This window comes from Staurois parvus, unplaced genomic scaffold (assembly GCF_062004578.1).
Source record: "Staurois parvus isolate SC_StPar_1 unplaced genomic scaffold, SC_StPar_1.0 ptg001302l, whole genome shotgun sequence".
Taxonomy (NCBI): domain Eukaryota; kingdom Metazoa; phylum Chordata; class Amphibia; order Anura; family Ranidae; genus Staurois; species Staurois parvus.
Window position 1 is genome coordinate 5995001 of NW_028319098.1, and position 12631 is coordinate 6007631.

The window sequence follows — 12631 nt, forward strand, 5'->3', positions numbered from 1 at the left end:
TTGGGGAGCGGGAGACCAGTCGTTAAAGCGGAACTTCCCCTTTTGGGTGGACTTCTGCTTTAAGTATAAACCTCTTCTGCAAAGGGAAATTAAAGAGCATCTCAAGTCAACATAATATATCTGTGGAACTATTATACTCCCTGCATCATTTCTAAACACAGGGATGAAACATGTTGGTATGTAGGGCGATTTTATTTAGAGGAGCGATTCCCTTCATGATAATATCCCAGGCAGATTGTAACTGACCATTTGGAAACTCGGGCTCGAGATGCCCCAGGTTCCTTTTTCATAGGCTTTTTTGAGTTTGGGCAAGGACACAGAGGCCCCATGATCCCCTATTGCCCGGGGGGCCCCATGAGTTGTCAGTCCGCCCCTGATCCCAGGATTACTTGTCTTGTTCAGTAGTTTTTTTAGGGTAGGTCTACACCTGTGTAAGTGTTTTAGGTGCCTTGCATTTTGCTACTGAACTCTATATGATGTGTGTTTTGATGAAAAATACATCAATGATGCAGTAAGCAAGATTTTTTTTTTTTAATGCATTGCACCTAAAAACACAGGTGTGAATAGAGCCTTATAATAAACTAATGAACACAGATTTTTACATATCCTTAAAGATCAGCTGGTTAAGCAGTGACTGGGCGAGGTTTGATCCATGTATGGGCAGGCTGACTATCAATCGACTTGGGTACAACCAGCTTGTCAGATTTTTCTACATGTGATTACTGCCAGCAGCTATAGCTTCTAGCAATAATCTTTGCATTCTGCAGGCTGCGACCCCCAATGGCAGAATACAATGGTGTTGTGGGAGGTAACTGTGTTGATGGGGGAATTGATTGATTTTCTATCCTTTCACCCATGAAGGAAGGAAAGAAAGAAAATCGAATAATCTATAATAAAATTCAAATAATCTATGGGCTGCTTTAGAAATAACCATGTTTTTTTTCTTCTTTCCTGTCTGAAAACGGTATGGCATACTCTCGAACTGAATTTTGTAAGATGTTTACAGCTAGGGAATAGCAATATTACAGAATTTTATCCATATATGAACTTTCAACAAGACTAAAGACGATAGAGCCTTAAGTTTTTAAAAATCCTTTTGCAACCTTTTGTACGCTTAAAGCTCTTGATGGTGCTGTTAATCCCTTTCAGTTTAGCAATGCCACAGAATACTGTAGTGGTGAACAGGTAACCTGAAATGTGTTTTTGTTTTTTTAGCATACAAGCGTATGTAAAACCCGTACCTGAATTAAATAATTGGTTGGAACACCTAGCACCAATTACTCTACTGTAAAATATATGCTACCCCAACATTTCATATTCTTCATATGTGCCTACTGTACCATGTACATGTATGGAAAAGTATCCTGTTCTCTTTGTATTGCTTCCTTTGCTTCAAAACCCTGGTGTTCCTGCCAGTCACTCGGATTTCCTATTAAAACTGACCACATTACGTAGGGAAGCACAGCATGGTCAGTCTTCTGGCTGTGCTGGGAGCTAATCCAATGATCAAGCGTGTGCTGGCATGCCCCCCCCCCTGCATAGCCATTCCCTGGGATGATCAATGTCCTGCTGTTTCTCATCCCTGAGCTCCTTGTGCAGCTGAGAGCAGAGGGTATGCGATCACTTATAAAAAAGGGAAAAAATGTATTTATGTTTTTATACATATACATAAATGTTTTGCCTTTCATTTCTTTGTTAAAATGAATGGGTTGTTTTACAAGGTGAGGGTTTACATATTCTTTAAGATATTACCTATAAGGCCTCGTTCACATGGATGTACTACAGCATACACCTGTGGGAGAGCCGTGTTTTGCCTGCATGGGATGCACAGATGCTCCCTGCATCCCCTTGAAGGCAGTCCCATTCATGTTAATTAGGACGCAGCAGCTGCACGGTCGTAGCCACTGCACCCAATTTGATGGCAATGAGGGTGCATGTTTATGGCCCTGAACGCACACTGCCTGCATTCGGGGCCATGTACCCACAGTGTTTAACTTTTGTACTAGGTGCTAGTCCATACACATTCAAGGATCTACTGACTGGTGAGCGCTTTCTTGTGTCTCTGTCAGACAGCAGCCTAGAACCAGACCCAGGGTCAACCTACAATAGACTTCAATCATGGATTTGCTTTTCTTAAGCAGGAATTCCTTTATGGTAGATCCATCAATCAATTTTACACACAGATCAGTTATTATTATTATTATACAGGATTTATATAGCACCAACAGTTTGCTCAACGCTTTACAATATAACAGGAGACAATACAGCAACTATACAGTTCAATACAAGAGGGAAAGGAGGGCCTAATCCTGGGAGCTTACAATCTAAGAGGGAGGGGCTAGTGGTACAAAAGGTAGTAACTGTGGGGGATGGACTGGTTGGAAGAGTAGAAGATTTCAATATTAGCTGAGGGCAGGACAGGCTTCCCTGAAGAGATAGGTTTTCAGAGATCGCCTAAAAGTGACCAGAGTAGGCGATAGTTTGATAAATTGGGGTAGAGAGTTCCAGAGGATGGGGGAAGCTCTAGAAACGTCCTGGAGACGAGCATGGGAAGAGGAGACAAGGGAGCTAGAGAGCAGGAGGTCTTGCGAGGAGTGGAGAGTACGGTTCGGGTGATATTATTTATTATGTCTTAAGTGACTGTCTGATCATATTTTGTGCTGCCCCTTAAAAAAAATCTCTGTTCAATCTGCAGTGTAGCAGACACCTCCTCCATACTGTGCCTATTAGCTTGGCTACTAGTAAACACCAACTGCACTCATTAGCTCACCTCTTTGTGTACTCTCACATAATGCAGGCCATAGACAGTTCATTTATGGGCCGATTTTTCATCCGAAAAATGAAACACTGGTCATTCTGTTGCCACCAATGATTGTGAAAATCGGCCATTTTTCGCAAATTTTCCAGCATGACCAATAAAAGAAATGAGGAGGAACTGCGAAAAATCGGCCGATGACATTGCCCCACTAACGGTGTGAAAATCGGCTGATTATTCTTTCGAACGAAAAATCAGCCGATAAACGAACCGTCTATGGCCTGCATAAAGCCCCGTACACACGATGAGAATATCGGACGAACAATCGCCCTTTTTTTTCGTCTGCTAATCTCACATCGAAAATGAAAAGGTTATTCTCCTATGAAAGAAAAGGATTTTGAAAGTGATGTCATGTATTGTATTTGTATTGTATTTTTGGACGACTACTGTACTTATTAAATGAAAATCGTACGATCTGGTATCGTACGAGAAACATTTTTGCGCTTGTCTCTTCGGATATTGTTGCACAAATTGTTGTGATCGGCTCTCGAAAGCTGTGTACTAACAATCCGATTATTGGACGATCGGTCCTTGTACGAAAATTTTTGTATAATATTCTTATAGTGTGTACGGGGCATTAGTGCCGCCTCCTCTTCAACATCTTGTAGCTCTGGAATTTCCACAGCAAGTCTGCATTTAGCTTTTGACCAATGTGTAATAACACAACATGAAAACAAACTTCAGATAATTATTTAACAAATATCTAAAGGAATATATCTATTAGTGGGCTAAACGGCTAAAACATTTTTTAGGTATTTCTCTGTTCTTTAAGTCTTATACAGTGGGGCAAAAAAGTATTTAGTCAGCCACCAATTGTGCAAGTTCTCCCACTTAAAAAGATGAGAGAGGCCTGTAATTGGCATCATAGGTAGACCTCAACTATGAGAGACAAAATGAGAAAAACAATCCAGACAATCACATTGGCTGATTTGGAAAGAATTTATTTGCAAATTATGGTGGAAAATAAGTATTTGTTCACCTACAAACAAGCAAGATGTCTGGCTCTCACAGACCTGTATCTTCTTCTTTAAGAGGCTCCTCTGTCCTGCACTCATTACCTGTATCAATGGCACCTGTTTGAACTTGTTATCAGTATCAAAGACACCTGTCCACAACCTCAAACAGTCACATTCCAAACTCCACTATGGTGAAGACCAAAGAACTGTCGAAGGACACCAGAAACAAAATTGTAGACTTGCACCAGGCTGGGAAGACTGAATCTGCAATAGGCAAGCAGCTTGGTGTGAACACATCAACTGTGGGAGCAATAATTAGAAAATGGAAGACATACAAAACCACTGATAATCTCCCTCGATCTGGGGCTCCACGCAAGATCTCACCCCGTGGGGTCAAAATGATCACAAGAACGGTGAGCAAAAATCCCAGGACCACACGGGGGGACCTAGTGAATGACCTGCAGAGAGCTAGGACCAACATAACAAAGGCTACCATCAGTAACACACTACGCCGCCAGGGACTCAGATTCTGCAGTGCCAGACGTGTCCCCCTGCTTAACCTCTTGCCGTCCGCCTGCTGTTTATAAACGGCAGGACGGTGGCAGTCCAAGGTCGGGTTGCCGTTCCTAAACGGCACCCGCCTTTTCTAGCTGTGCGCGCTCCCTAGGAGCGCGCACCACCGCGATCCGGTGTCCGCTGTGTCCTCCGGACACAGTGAAACACCGATCGTTGGACGGGACCTCTGTACGAGGTCCCGGTCATGTGATCACTGATTGGCGAATCAGTGATCACATGCAAAGTAGTAAGCAAGATGTCACTTGTGACATCATTGCTTACTACGTGTGAAATCTGTGAATGATCACAGAGGTCACATGGTACAAGGCTATTCACAACAGCCTTGTACCATGTGACAAGCTGTGACCAATCACAGCTCACTCAGTATTTCTCAATGACTGCAAGAATGCAGACAGAGAGAAAGAGAAATGATTGCTTTTACATCCTATATGGGTGTAAAAGCAATCAGTGTAAAAAAAAAAAAAAAAAATCTTCATCACCCCCCACAAGTAGTACAGTGTCACCATGGTGACACTGTACTGCTAGGGTGACAGTATGTAAAAATAAAAAATAAAAATAAAAAATAATATAAAAAAAATAAAATAAAAATGTAAAAAAAAATGTTTAAAAATTTTTTTTTTTTTTACTAAAAAAAATAACGGAATAAATTTTGGCCAAGATTTAGGATGAAATATTATTTATTTGCAAAATTTTATTAAAAAAAACACTTTTTTTCAAAATTTTTGGACTTTTTCATTTACATAGTAAAAAAAAATAAAAATCCCAGCAGTGAATAAATACCACCAAAATAAAGCTTTATCTGTCTCAAAAAAATGGTAAAAAATTCACATGGGTACAGTATTGCATGACCGCGCAATTGTCATTCAAAGTGTGATAGCGCTGAAAGCTGAAAATTGCCCTGGACAGGAAGGGGGTAAAAGTGTCCGGACAGGAAGTGGTTAAGCCAGTACATGTCCGGGTCCGTCTGAAGTTTGCTAGAGAGCATTTGGATGATCCAGAAGAGGATTGGGAGAATGTCATATGGTCAGATGAAACCAAAATAGAACTGTTTGGTAGAAACACAACTCGTCGTGTTTGGAGGAAAGAGAATGCTGAGTTGCATCCAAAGAACACCATAGCTACTGTGAAGCATGGGGGTGGCAACATCATGCTTTGGGGCTGTTTCTCCGCAAAGGGACCAGGACGACTGATCCATGTACAGGACAGAATGAATGGGGCCATGTATCGTGAGATTTTGAGTGCAAACCTCCTTCCATCAGCAAGGGCATTGAAGATCAAACATGGCTGGGTCTTCCAACATGACAGTGATCCCAAACATACCGCCCAGGCAACGAAGGAGTAGCTTCGTAAGAAGCATTTCAAGGTCCTGGAGTGGCCTAGCCAGTCTCCAGATCTCAACCCCATAGAAAACCTTTGGAGGGAGTTGAAAGTCCGTATTGCCCAGCGACAGCCCCAAAACATCACTGCTCTAGAGGAGATCTGCATGGAGGAATGGGCCAACATACCAGCAACAGTGTGTGCCAACCTTGTGAAGACTTACAGGAAATGTCTGACCTCTGTCATTGCCAACAAAGGATATACAACAAAGTATTGAGATGAACTTTTGATATTGACCAAATACTTATTTTCCACCATACTTTGAAAATACTTTGAAAATAAATTCTTTCCAAATTAGCCAATGTGATTGTCTGGATTTTTTTTTCTAATTTTGTCTCTCATAGTTGAGGTCTACCTATGATGCCAATTACAGGCCTCTCTCATCTTTTTAAGTGGGAGAACTTGCACAGTTGGTGGCTGACTAAATAATTTTTTGCCCCACTGTATATTAGTGCTCATCTGTAGGAGCATAAAATACATGTTTTTGGGTCACTTAATCACAGTACATACAATAAATACAATTTAAACTGCTTCTTTTGATGTCCCACAGCAGTGGTAACAACATCTCTGAGTAATGGCGCACCATAACTTCATCCTCTTTAAAACTACAACAAAGACGCACTTCTATACCACAATAATGAAACTGTGGCATAAAACAATATCTTACATATTTGTAAATCCCAAAAATGACAGTTGAGAGAGACATACAGTGGATTAAATTCAAATGTGTCCTACAAAGTCAATAATATAATCACTGTAGCACCATATGATTTTGTTTGCACCCAAATGGATTTGGGTACAGAGCAATTCATGGAAGATTAAGCTCAGTATATCCAGCCCAGCTATTATGGGTATTTAAGGATTATATAAGGACAGTGCTTTTTTATTTTGTTTTGAATATGGACATTTTAGAACCTCTGAATGGTTTTTACTGCTATCTCTTCCCCTGGGGAGATTCATTTTCCTAATTTGCTCTGGCCGTCATTGTTACTTGGACAGAATAATATAGGAAATCTAAAATCTTACAGTTGTCATTTGCACGTTGGTACAAGTGGTAGGGTGAGGTGGATTGACCCTCATACTCACAAAAAAGATGGCAGAAAACACAATATTAAGTTATATAATTCTTCAGAAAAAAATGGCAAGTAATTAGGTTTCTACTTTTTTTGAAAAGATAGTGGAAGTAGAAATGATACGTAGATGAAAAGTTTGAAAAGCCTACATGGCTGACCATGACTACAACACTTTACTTTCTGTATTTTGTTATGATCTCTTTTAAAACCATTGATAATATTACATTTATTTACATGATCAGAGAAACATGCAATATCATACACTCACTCCTTCCAATTATTTACTCTCGTTCAACATAAATTATTACCATTTGAGAATAACTCTTATTTTGGGACCTCAGTCTCTCCATTTCAGTTTCTATATCCACAGTCTGCCTTCTCATTTCTTCTATATGATTTTGCTCATCTTGCTGACGGCGTTGCCCTTGGTTCAGCTCTTCCCGTAAACCTTTCACAAGTTCTTCATAGTTTTGAACCTGGGAGAAGATCAAATGTTAACCACAGCTCTTTTTCTTGAGGGGTTTGTTAAAAAGCTGCTAAAACAATGAATGTGGATAATAGCTTGGGTTGCTAGATAACTTCAGATGAAAAGTTTGTTTGATTATTGTGTCATATGACCAGACAGAGTAGGTGGAAATAAAAATAATTAACTTAAAGCATACCTGTCACCTATGTAGGACAACAAACCTTAACTGAGGCTCTGCTACATCTATCAAACAATATAACTAACCTTATGGTAACTTCATTCTGACATGTATGTTTAAAAAGGTGTAACACATATGAATTTTAACAACACAACAAAAAGCCCATGCACAACTATAGAATATGCACAATAAGCTCCAAAACAATTTCCCTGGCACAGGAAATTTGGTGTATTGCATCACAATATCTAGACCAGCAATGGGCAAACTACGGCCCGGCGGACCTTTTAATCCAGCCCGCGGAGTTAGGCTCCCGCTAGGCTCCTCTCACAGTCCGCCCTGAAGACCGGTGTAGCATGAAAATCTGTCTCCTATGAGGATCTGTCCCCCTCGAAGTATCTGCGCATGTGCCGGAGATCGCCGATCGGCTGCTAATGCCTGAAACTGGCACATGCGCAGATACGTCGAGGGGGACAGATCCTCATAGGAGACAGATTTTCATGCTACACCGGAACGGCGCGGGAACACAGCGAGAGGAACGCGCGGAGCAAAGGTAAGTGAATTGACACAGGGGGGACTTGGGGACTTAATATGGGGGATGAATTAATATGGGGGATGAATTACTATAGGGGGGATGAATTACTATAGGGGGGATGAATTACTATATGGGGGATGAATTACTATGGGGGATGAATTACTATGGGGGATGAATTACTATATGGGGGACAAATTACTATATGGGGGATGAATTACTATGGGGGATGAATTACTATATGGGGGATTAATTACTATGCTTACTATGGGGGAATATTACTATACTTACTATGGATGACACATACACATCATTCATCTACTCTTGGTCTGGCCCTCGGGTCCAATATATGAACCCATTGTGGCCCTCAAGTCAAAAAGTTTGCCCACCCCTGATCTAGACTGACCCCCCTCAAGTAAATCTGTTAACTTGTATGCAAATTCCCTGTTAAATTTTGTAATACCTGATCCCAATGGACTAAATTTCTCACTGATATTAATGAAAAATTGTTTGTTTAGTCATCTGTCTACTGAATTACTGAATAACCCCACAGTAGCATAAGGATCAAAGGCTATACTATTATAGCTGTCCCTACTATTTTCTTTTTTTGTAATGAGTCTTTTAGTATATTTTTAAAAAACGCAATACCAGCTCTTCAGAAATGCTCAACAAACTGTTTGGCCACTGAAAAACAATTTACCATGTGTTGGAGCCACAAAGAACTCCGTTAGGCAACAGGTTTTTTCGGCTCACTTTTGAGCATTTCCTTGTAATAGTAACATCCAGAAAGCAAAAAAAAAAAGGTGTATGGCAGACACGTTTAGTAAAGAAACACCATCCCTTGTGCTACACTGCAGTATAAATGGCTTTAAAAAATGGCATTGGGCATTATATTTTGTTCATGCACATTGATCCCAGTTATAAATGGTACATTACCTCACGTTCCTGTCTATAACACTACATTAGCATGGCAAACCACGGCATACATAGTCAATGCTATGTGAGATTTATTAGAAGCGCAGCTGTCCGGAAATGGCGCTTAGATGCAGCACAGCTCTATGCCTGTGTAGTTATAGGCAAATTATACCTAATTGCATCACCTATAAGTGAAGTATACTTCTAATTATCCTCTTCCTACAGCTGTATGAAAATCAATAACCATAAGCCTTCCAATGAAACACACACTGCACGCTTCCCCAGGTTCCTAATGAATGCAAATAGTTTGACCTTTCCTTGACAAGCTTGAATATTGTTTCATACTTTTTCCATTAAAATTGCTGCTATCAGCAATTCACATTACAAACAGGAAAAAAGAAAGGTGCAAAAAGCGAAAGAGAGAAAAAAAAAGAAAGAGAAAGAGAGAGAGAAGGGAAGAAGAAAGAGAAAAGACAACTAAAAATAAACATGATACAAAAATCTTGACAATATCAAAAGGAAATCAAAATTGTACAAAACAAGTGGCTGAACTTTTAGCATTTGAAAGCATATATTTAGATGACGAACGTCTCAGTTGCATAATGAATTTCTTTTATTCACGTAGCTTTTTGTCTCAAGAGCCTCTCAAATCATCACGCAGATGTGGCTCTGCATAATTTTTATATAAATATTAGAGAAACACTTTGGTAATTGGTTTCCATCGAAATTCATAGTGATTTCTTCTTGAGAGTAGCATTCCTTAAAAACAAAGGTTAATTGAAGTTTGGCTTTTATGAAAGCCTTAGCAGGTGTTATATGCCACTTTTGTTAGGAGATAAATCGGTTGTTGATGCGGCATCAACTTTTACCCCTGGAAAGTAAAACCACTATTTTAGCCCCTTTTAATTTAAAAGAGTACAGTTCTGAGGCTACAAAAGACAGTTCAACATCTCTCATTTCCATTGAGCTTAATTTCACAGTGTGTGTGCACATTTTTTCACGTCTTTCTGTAACTTATACTAAGTTGTCAATCTTTTTCAAGCTTTCTTTAGCTTTAATGCTCAACATTTACAGATCTGCAAATTGTATCAACAGTTTTTTTAAAATATATATTGCAGGTAATTTGCGCTTTAGACTTACCACACTTACCAAATTTTATGTATTTTAGAACGATTGAAATCATTCAATAAAATGCAAAAAAATGAAGGCGACACTTTTTCCTTAATGATGTTAAATGTCATGTCTACCATTGTTGAACATTCATGAATCAAATCATATCACCTCAATCCCTCACCGCAGGTAAGCTCTTTATTGCAGAAAAGACATGCAATGTCTCACGCAGCTCAGTTTAGATTTCAGCACAGATCGTGCATGCTGGGATGACTGAACTTCTGCAGATGTACATGCGCCGAAGTGATTCCATACTGCACTAGCCAATGAAGACGGTTGCAGTCTGGAACTTGGAAAAATCAAGGTAAAAGATGCCAGCGAGGGACCTTGAAACATTGAAGGAGAGGTAAGTATTGCAGACTTTGGTTCTCTTTTAAATGTTTTGCTGGTGGGGTCACAAAAGGCACAAAGAGCCAACAATGGCCTCTCTCAAATGCATAACCTGGGAGTGCTATTTCAATTTCTAGTTTATGGATTTCCTAGAATGGGGGTAAGCATATTAAATATTCAACCTCTTCTACACCTATATACAAATATGTTATAGAGTTTTTTGCTTTTTACAACTAAGTGCTATTAGACCATTACACAAAGTGTCATATAAAATAAATAACCTCATATACCATGCTGCTTAGTCTACACAAGGAAATATTTAACGTTTCAGAAGACAGAACATAATACTGCAAGAGCTACATGCAAACATTTTAAAATGTGCAACTAACCAAAGAATATAAAAGGCTACCTCACAGAAAGTTTAAATTACAAGAAAAGGTTCAAAAATCATGTTTGGTTAATATTTTTCAGTTTATGAAACAACTGCACTTTAAATTGTTCGCAATTGCAATGTACCTTTTTAAAACAATCTTTACTAGAATGTTAAACAATGTTAAACAATGCTTAGTTGCTTACCTCAACAGCATGTTGAGGTAAGCAAGTTTGGTCAGTAGTGCATCACCCTGGGCCAGCTTAGAGCTAAGGGAATCAACAGAATGCCCTGTTAACCAAGAGGTCCACATCCAGCATCTCCAACTTGTGGCACAGGTCCTGAAATACTTCCAAGTGTAGGAGAAACCTCCCCAGGTCAGGACGCTGCTGGCGGAGGTAGTCTGCTTGCCAATTATCTAGAATGTGACGGATAAGGCTGGACTATGGAATTCTGCCAGACTAGAATCCTTTCTACCTCTCTTATTCCTCCCTGTCGACTGAAGTACACCACTGCTCTGGCATTGTTTGACTGGATCCTCATTCAAGGATTGTCCAGTTAGGCTCCTGAATGTTGAATGGTGCACTTAGAACTTTGGAGCTCCTATGTGTTTTTCAAGAGAAAACCTTAGTGACCACATCCCCTGCACCCACAAGGTGTCTAAGATCTGCTAAAACAATGGGGAAGAAGCATTTCCATAAGTTCAGGGCTGTATTTTATAGCCACCAGGCCAACAGGTCAGAGATTACCTTGACTTCAGTTTAACCACTTCAGAGGATTTACGCTCCTTCCTGACCAGGCCATATTTTTTGCGATACAGCGCTGCTTTACTTTAACTGATAAATGTGTGGTAATGCAATGCTGTACATAAATCACATTTTTATTTTTTGTGCTGTAAACAAAAAAAAGACCTACAATTTTGAAAAAAAAAAAAAACAAAAAAAAATATTTTTGACTTTTTGCTATAAAATCTATCCGATAAGAAAAATTAAAAAATAAAATGTCTTCATAAATTTAGGCCAAAATATATTCTGCTACATGTCTTTGCTAAAAAAAAATCTCAATAAGTGTATATTAATTGGTTTATGTGAAAGTTATAGCGTTTAAAAATGACGGTATATATACTGGAATTTTCTTTTAATACCAGTAATGGTGGCGATTAGCGACTTATAACAGGACTGCGGCGGGCATTCTGACACTAGGTGGGAACTAACTGCCACTGACATCCCCAGTAACACTAATACAGTGATCAGTGCTAATAAAAAGCACTGCCACTGTACTAATGACACTGGGCAGGAAGGGATTAACATCTGGGGCGATCAAAAGGTTAACTGTGTGTTAGGGAGTGATTACATTGTGTACGGTGTTGTGTTTTACTAAGGAGGCCTGCTGCACAGAGAGATAGAAAGCAGCACGTCCATGCTGACAGGAGAAACCTGTGTTGTTTACACACAGAGCTCTCCCTTCAGCTTCGCCAATGATCACCGACTCCCGGTCAGAAATCGCCGTCTGGGACCTGGTGATTGACATCCTCAGAAGTCAAGCACAGTGCGCATAGGGTGGCACACGCACGCCCCCTACCCGGAAATGCAAAATCACGTAGGGCAGGAAGGGGTTAACATCTGGGGATGGTTAAAGGGTTAACAGTGTGCTGTGTATATTTTACATTGTGTGCTATTTTTCTTGGGAGACATGCTGCTTTGTATTTCTATGCTGTGCAGAGAAATACAAATCAGCATCTCCATGCTGACAGGAGAGAGATCTGTGTTGTTTACATACAGATCTCTTCCCTCTCAGGCCTGCCGACGATCACCGAGCCCCAGCCAGAACCCGGTGACTGACATCCCCAGAGTGCCCCCTACCCGTTAATGCAAGT

At 40.0% G+C, this 12631-nt stretch overlaps 1 protein-coding gene across 1 annotated transcript in view; it reads right to left on the reverse strand.

Annotated features, from left to right (window-relative positions):
• The window catches only part of LOC149437173 (uncharacterized), a 510919-nt gene that overhangs the window by 308156 nt on the left and 190132 nt on the right, over nucleotides 1-12631 (reverse strand). The window contains exon 14 of the mRNA XM_089661020.1: nucleotides 7106-7273. Coding sequence (XP_089517146.1) covers nucleotides 7106-7273 — 168 coding nt within the window. The remainder of the gene's footprint in view (nucleotides 1-7105; nucleotides 7274-12631) is intronic.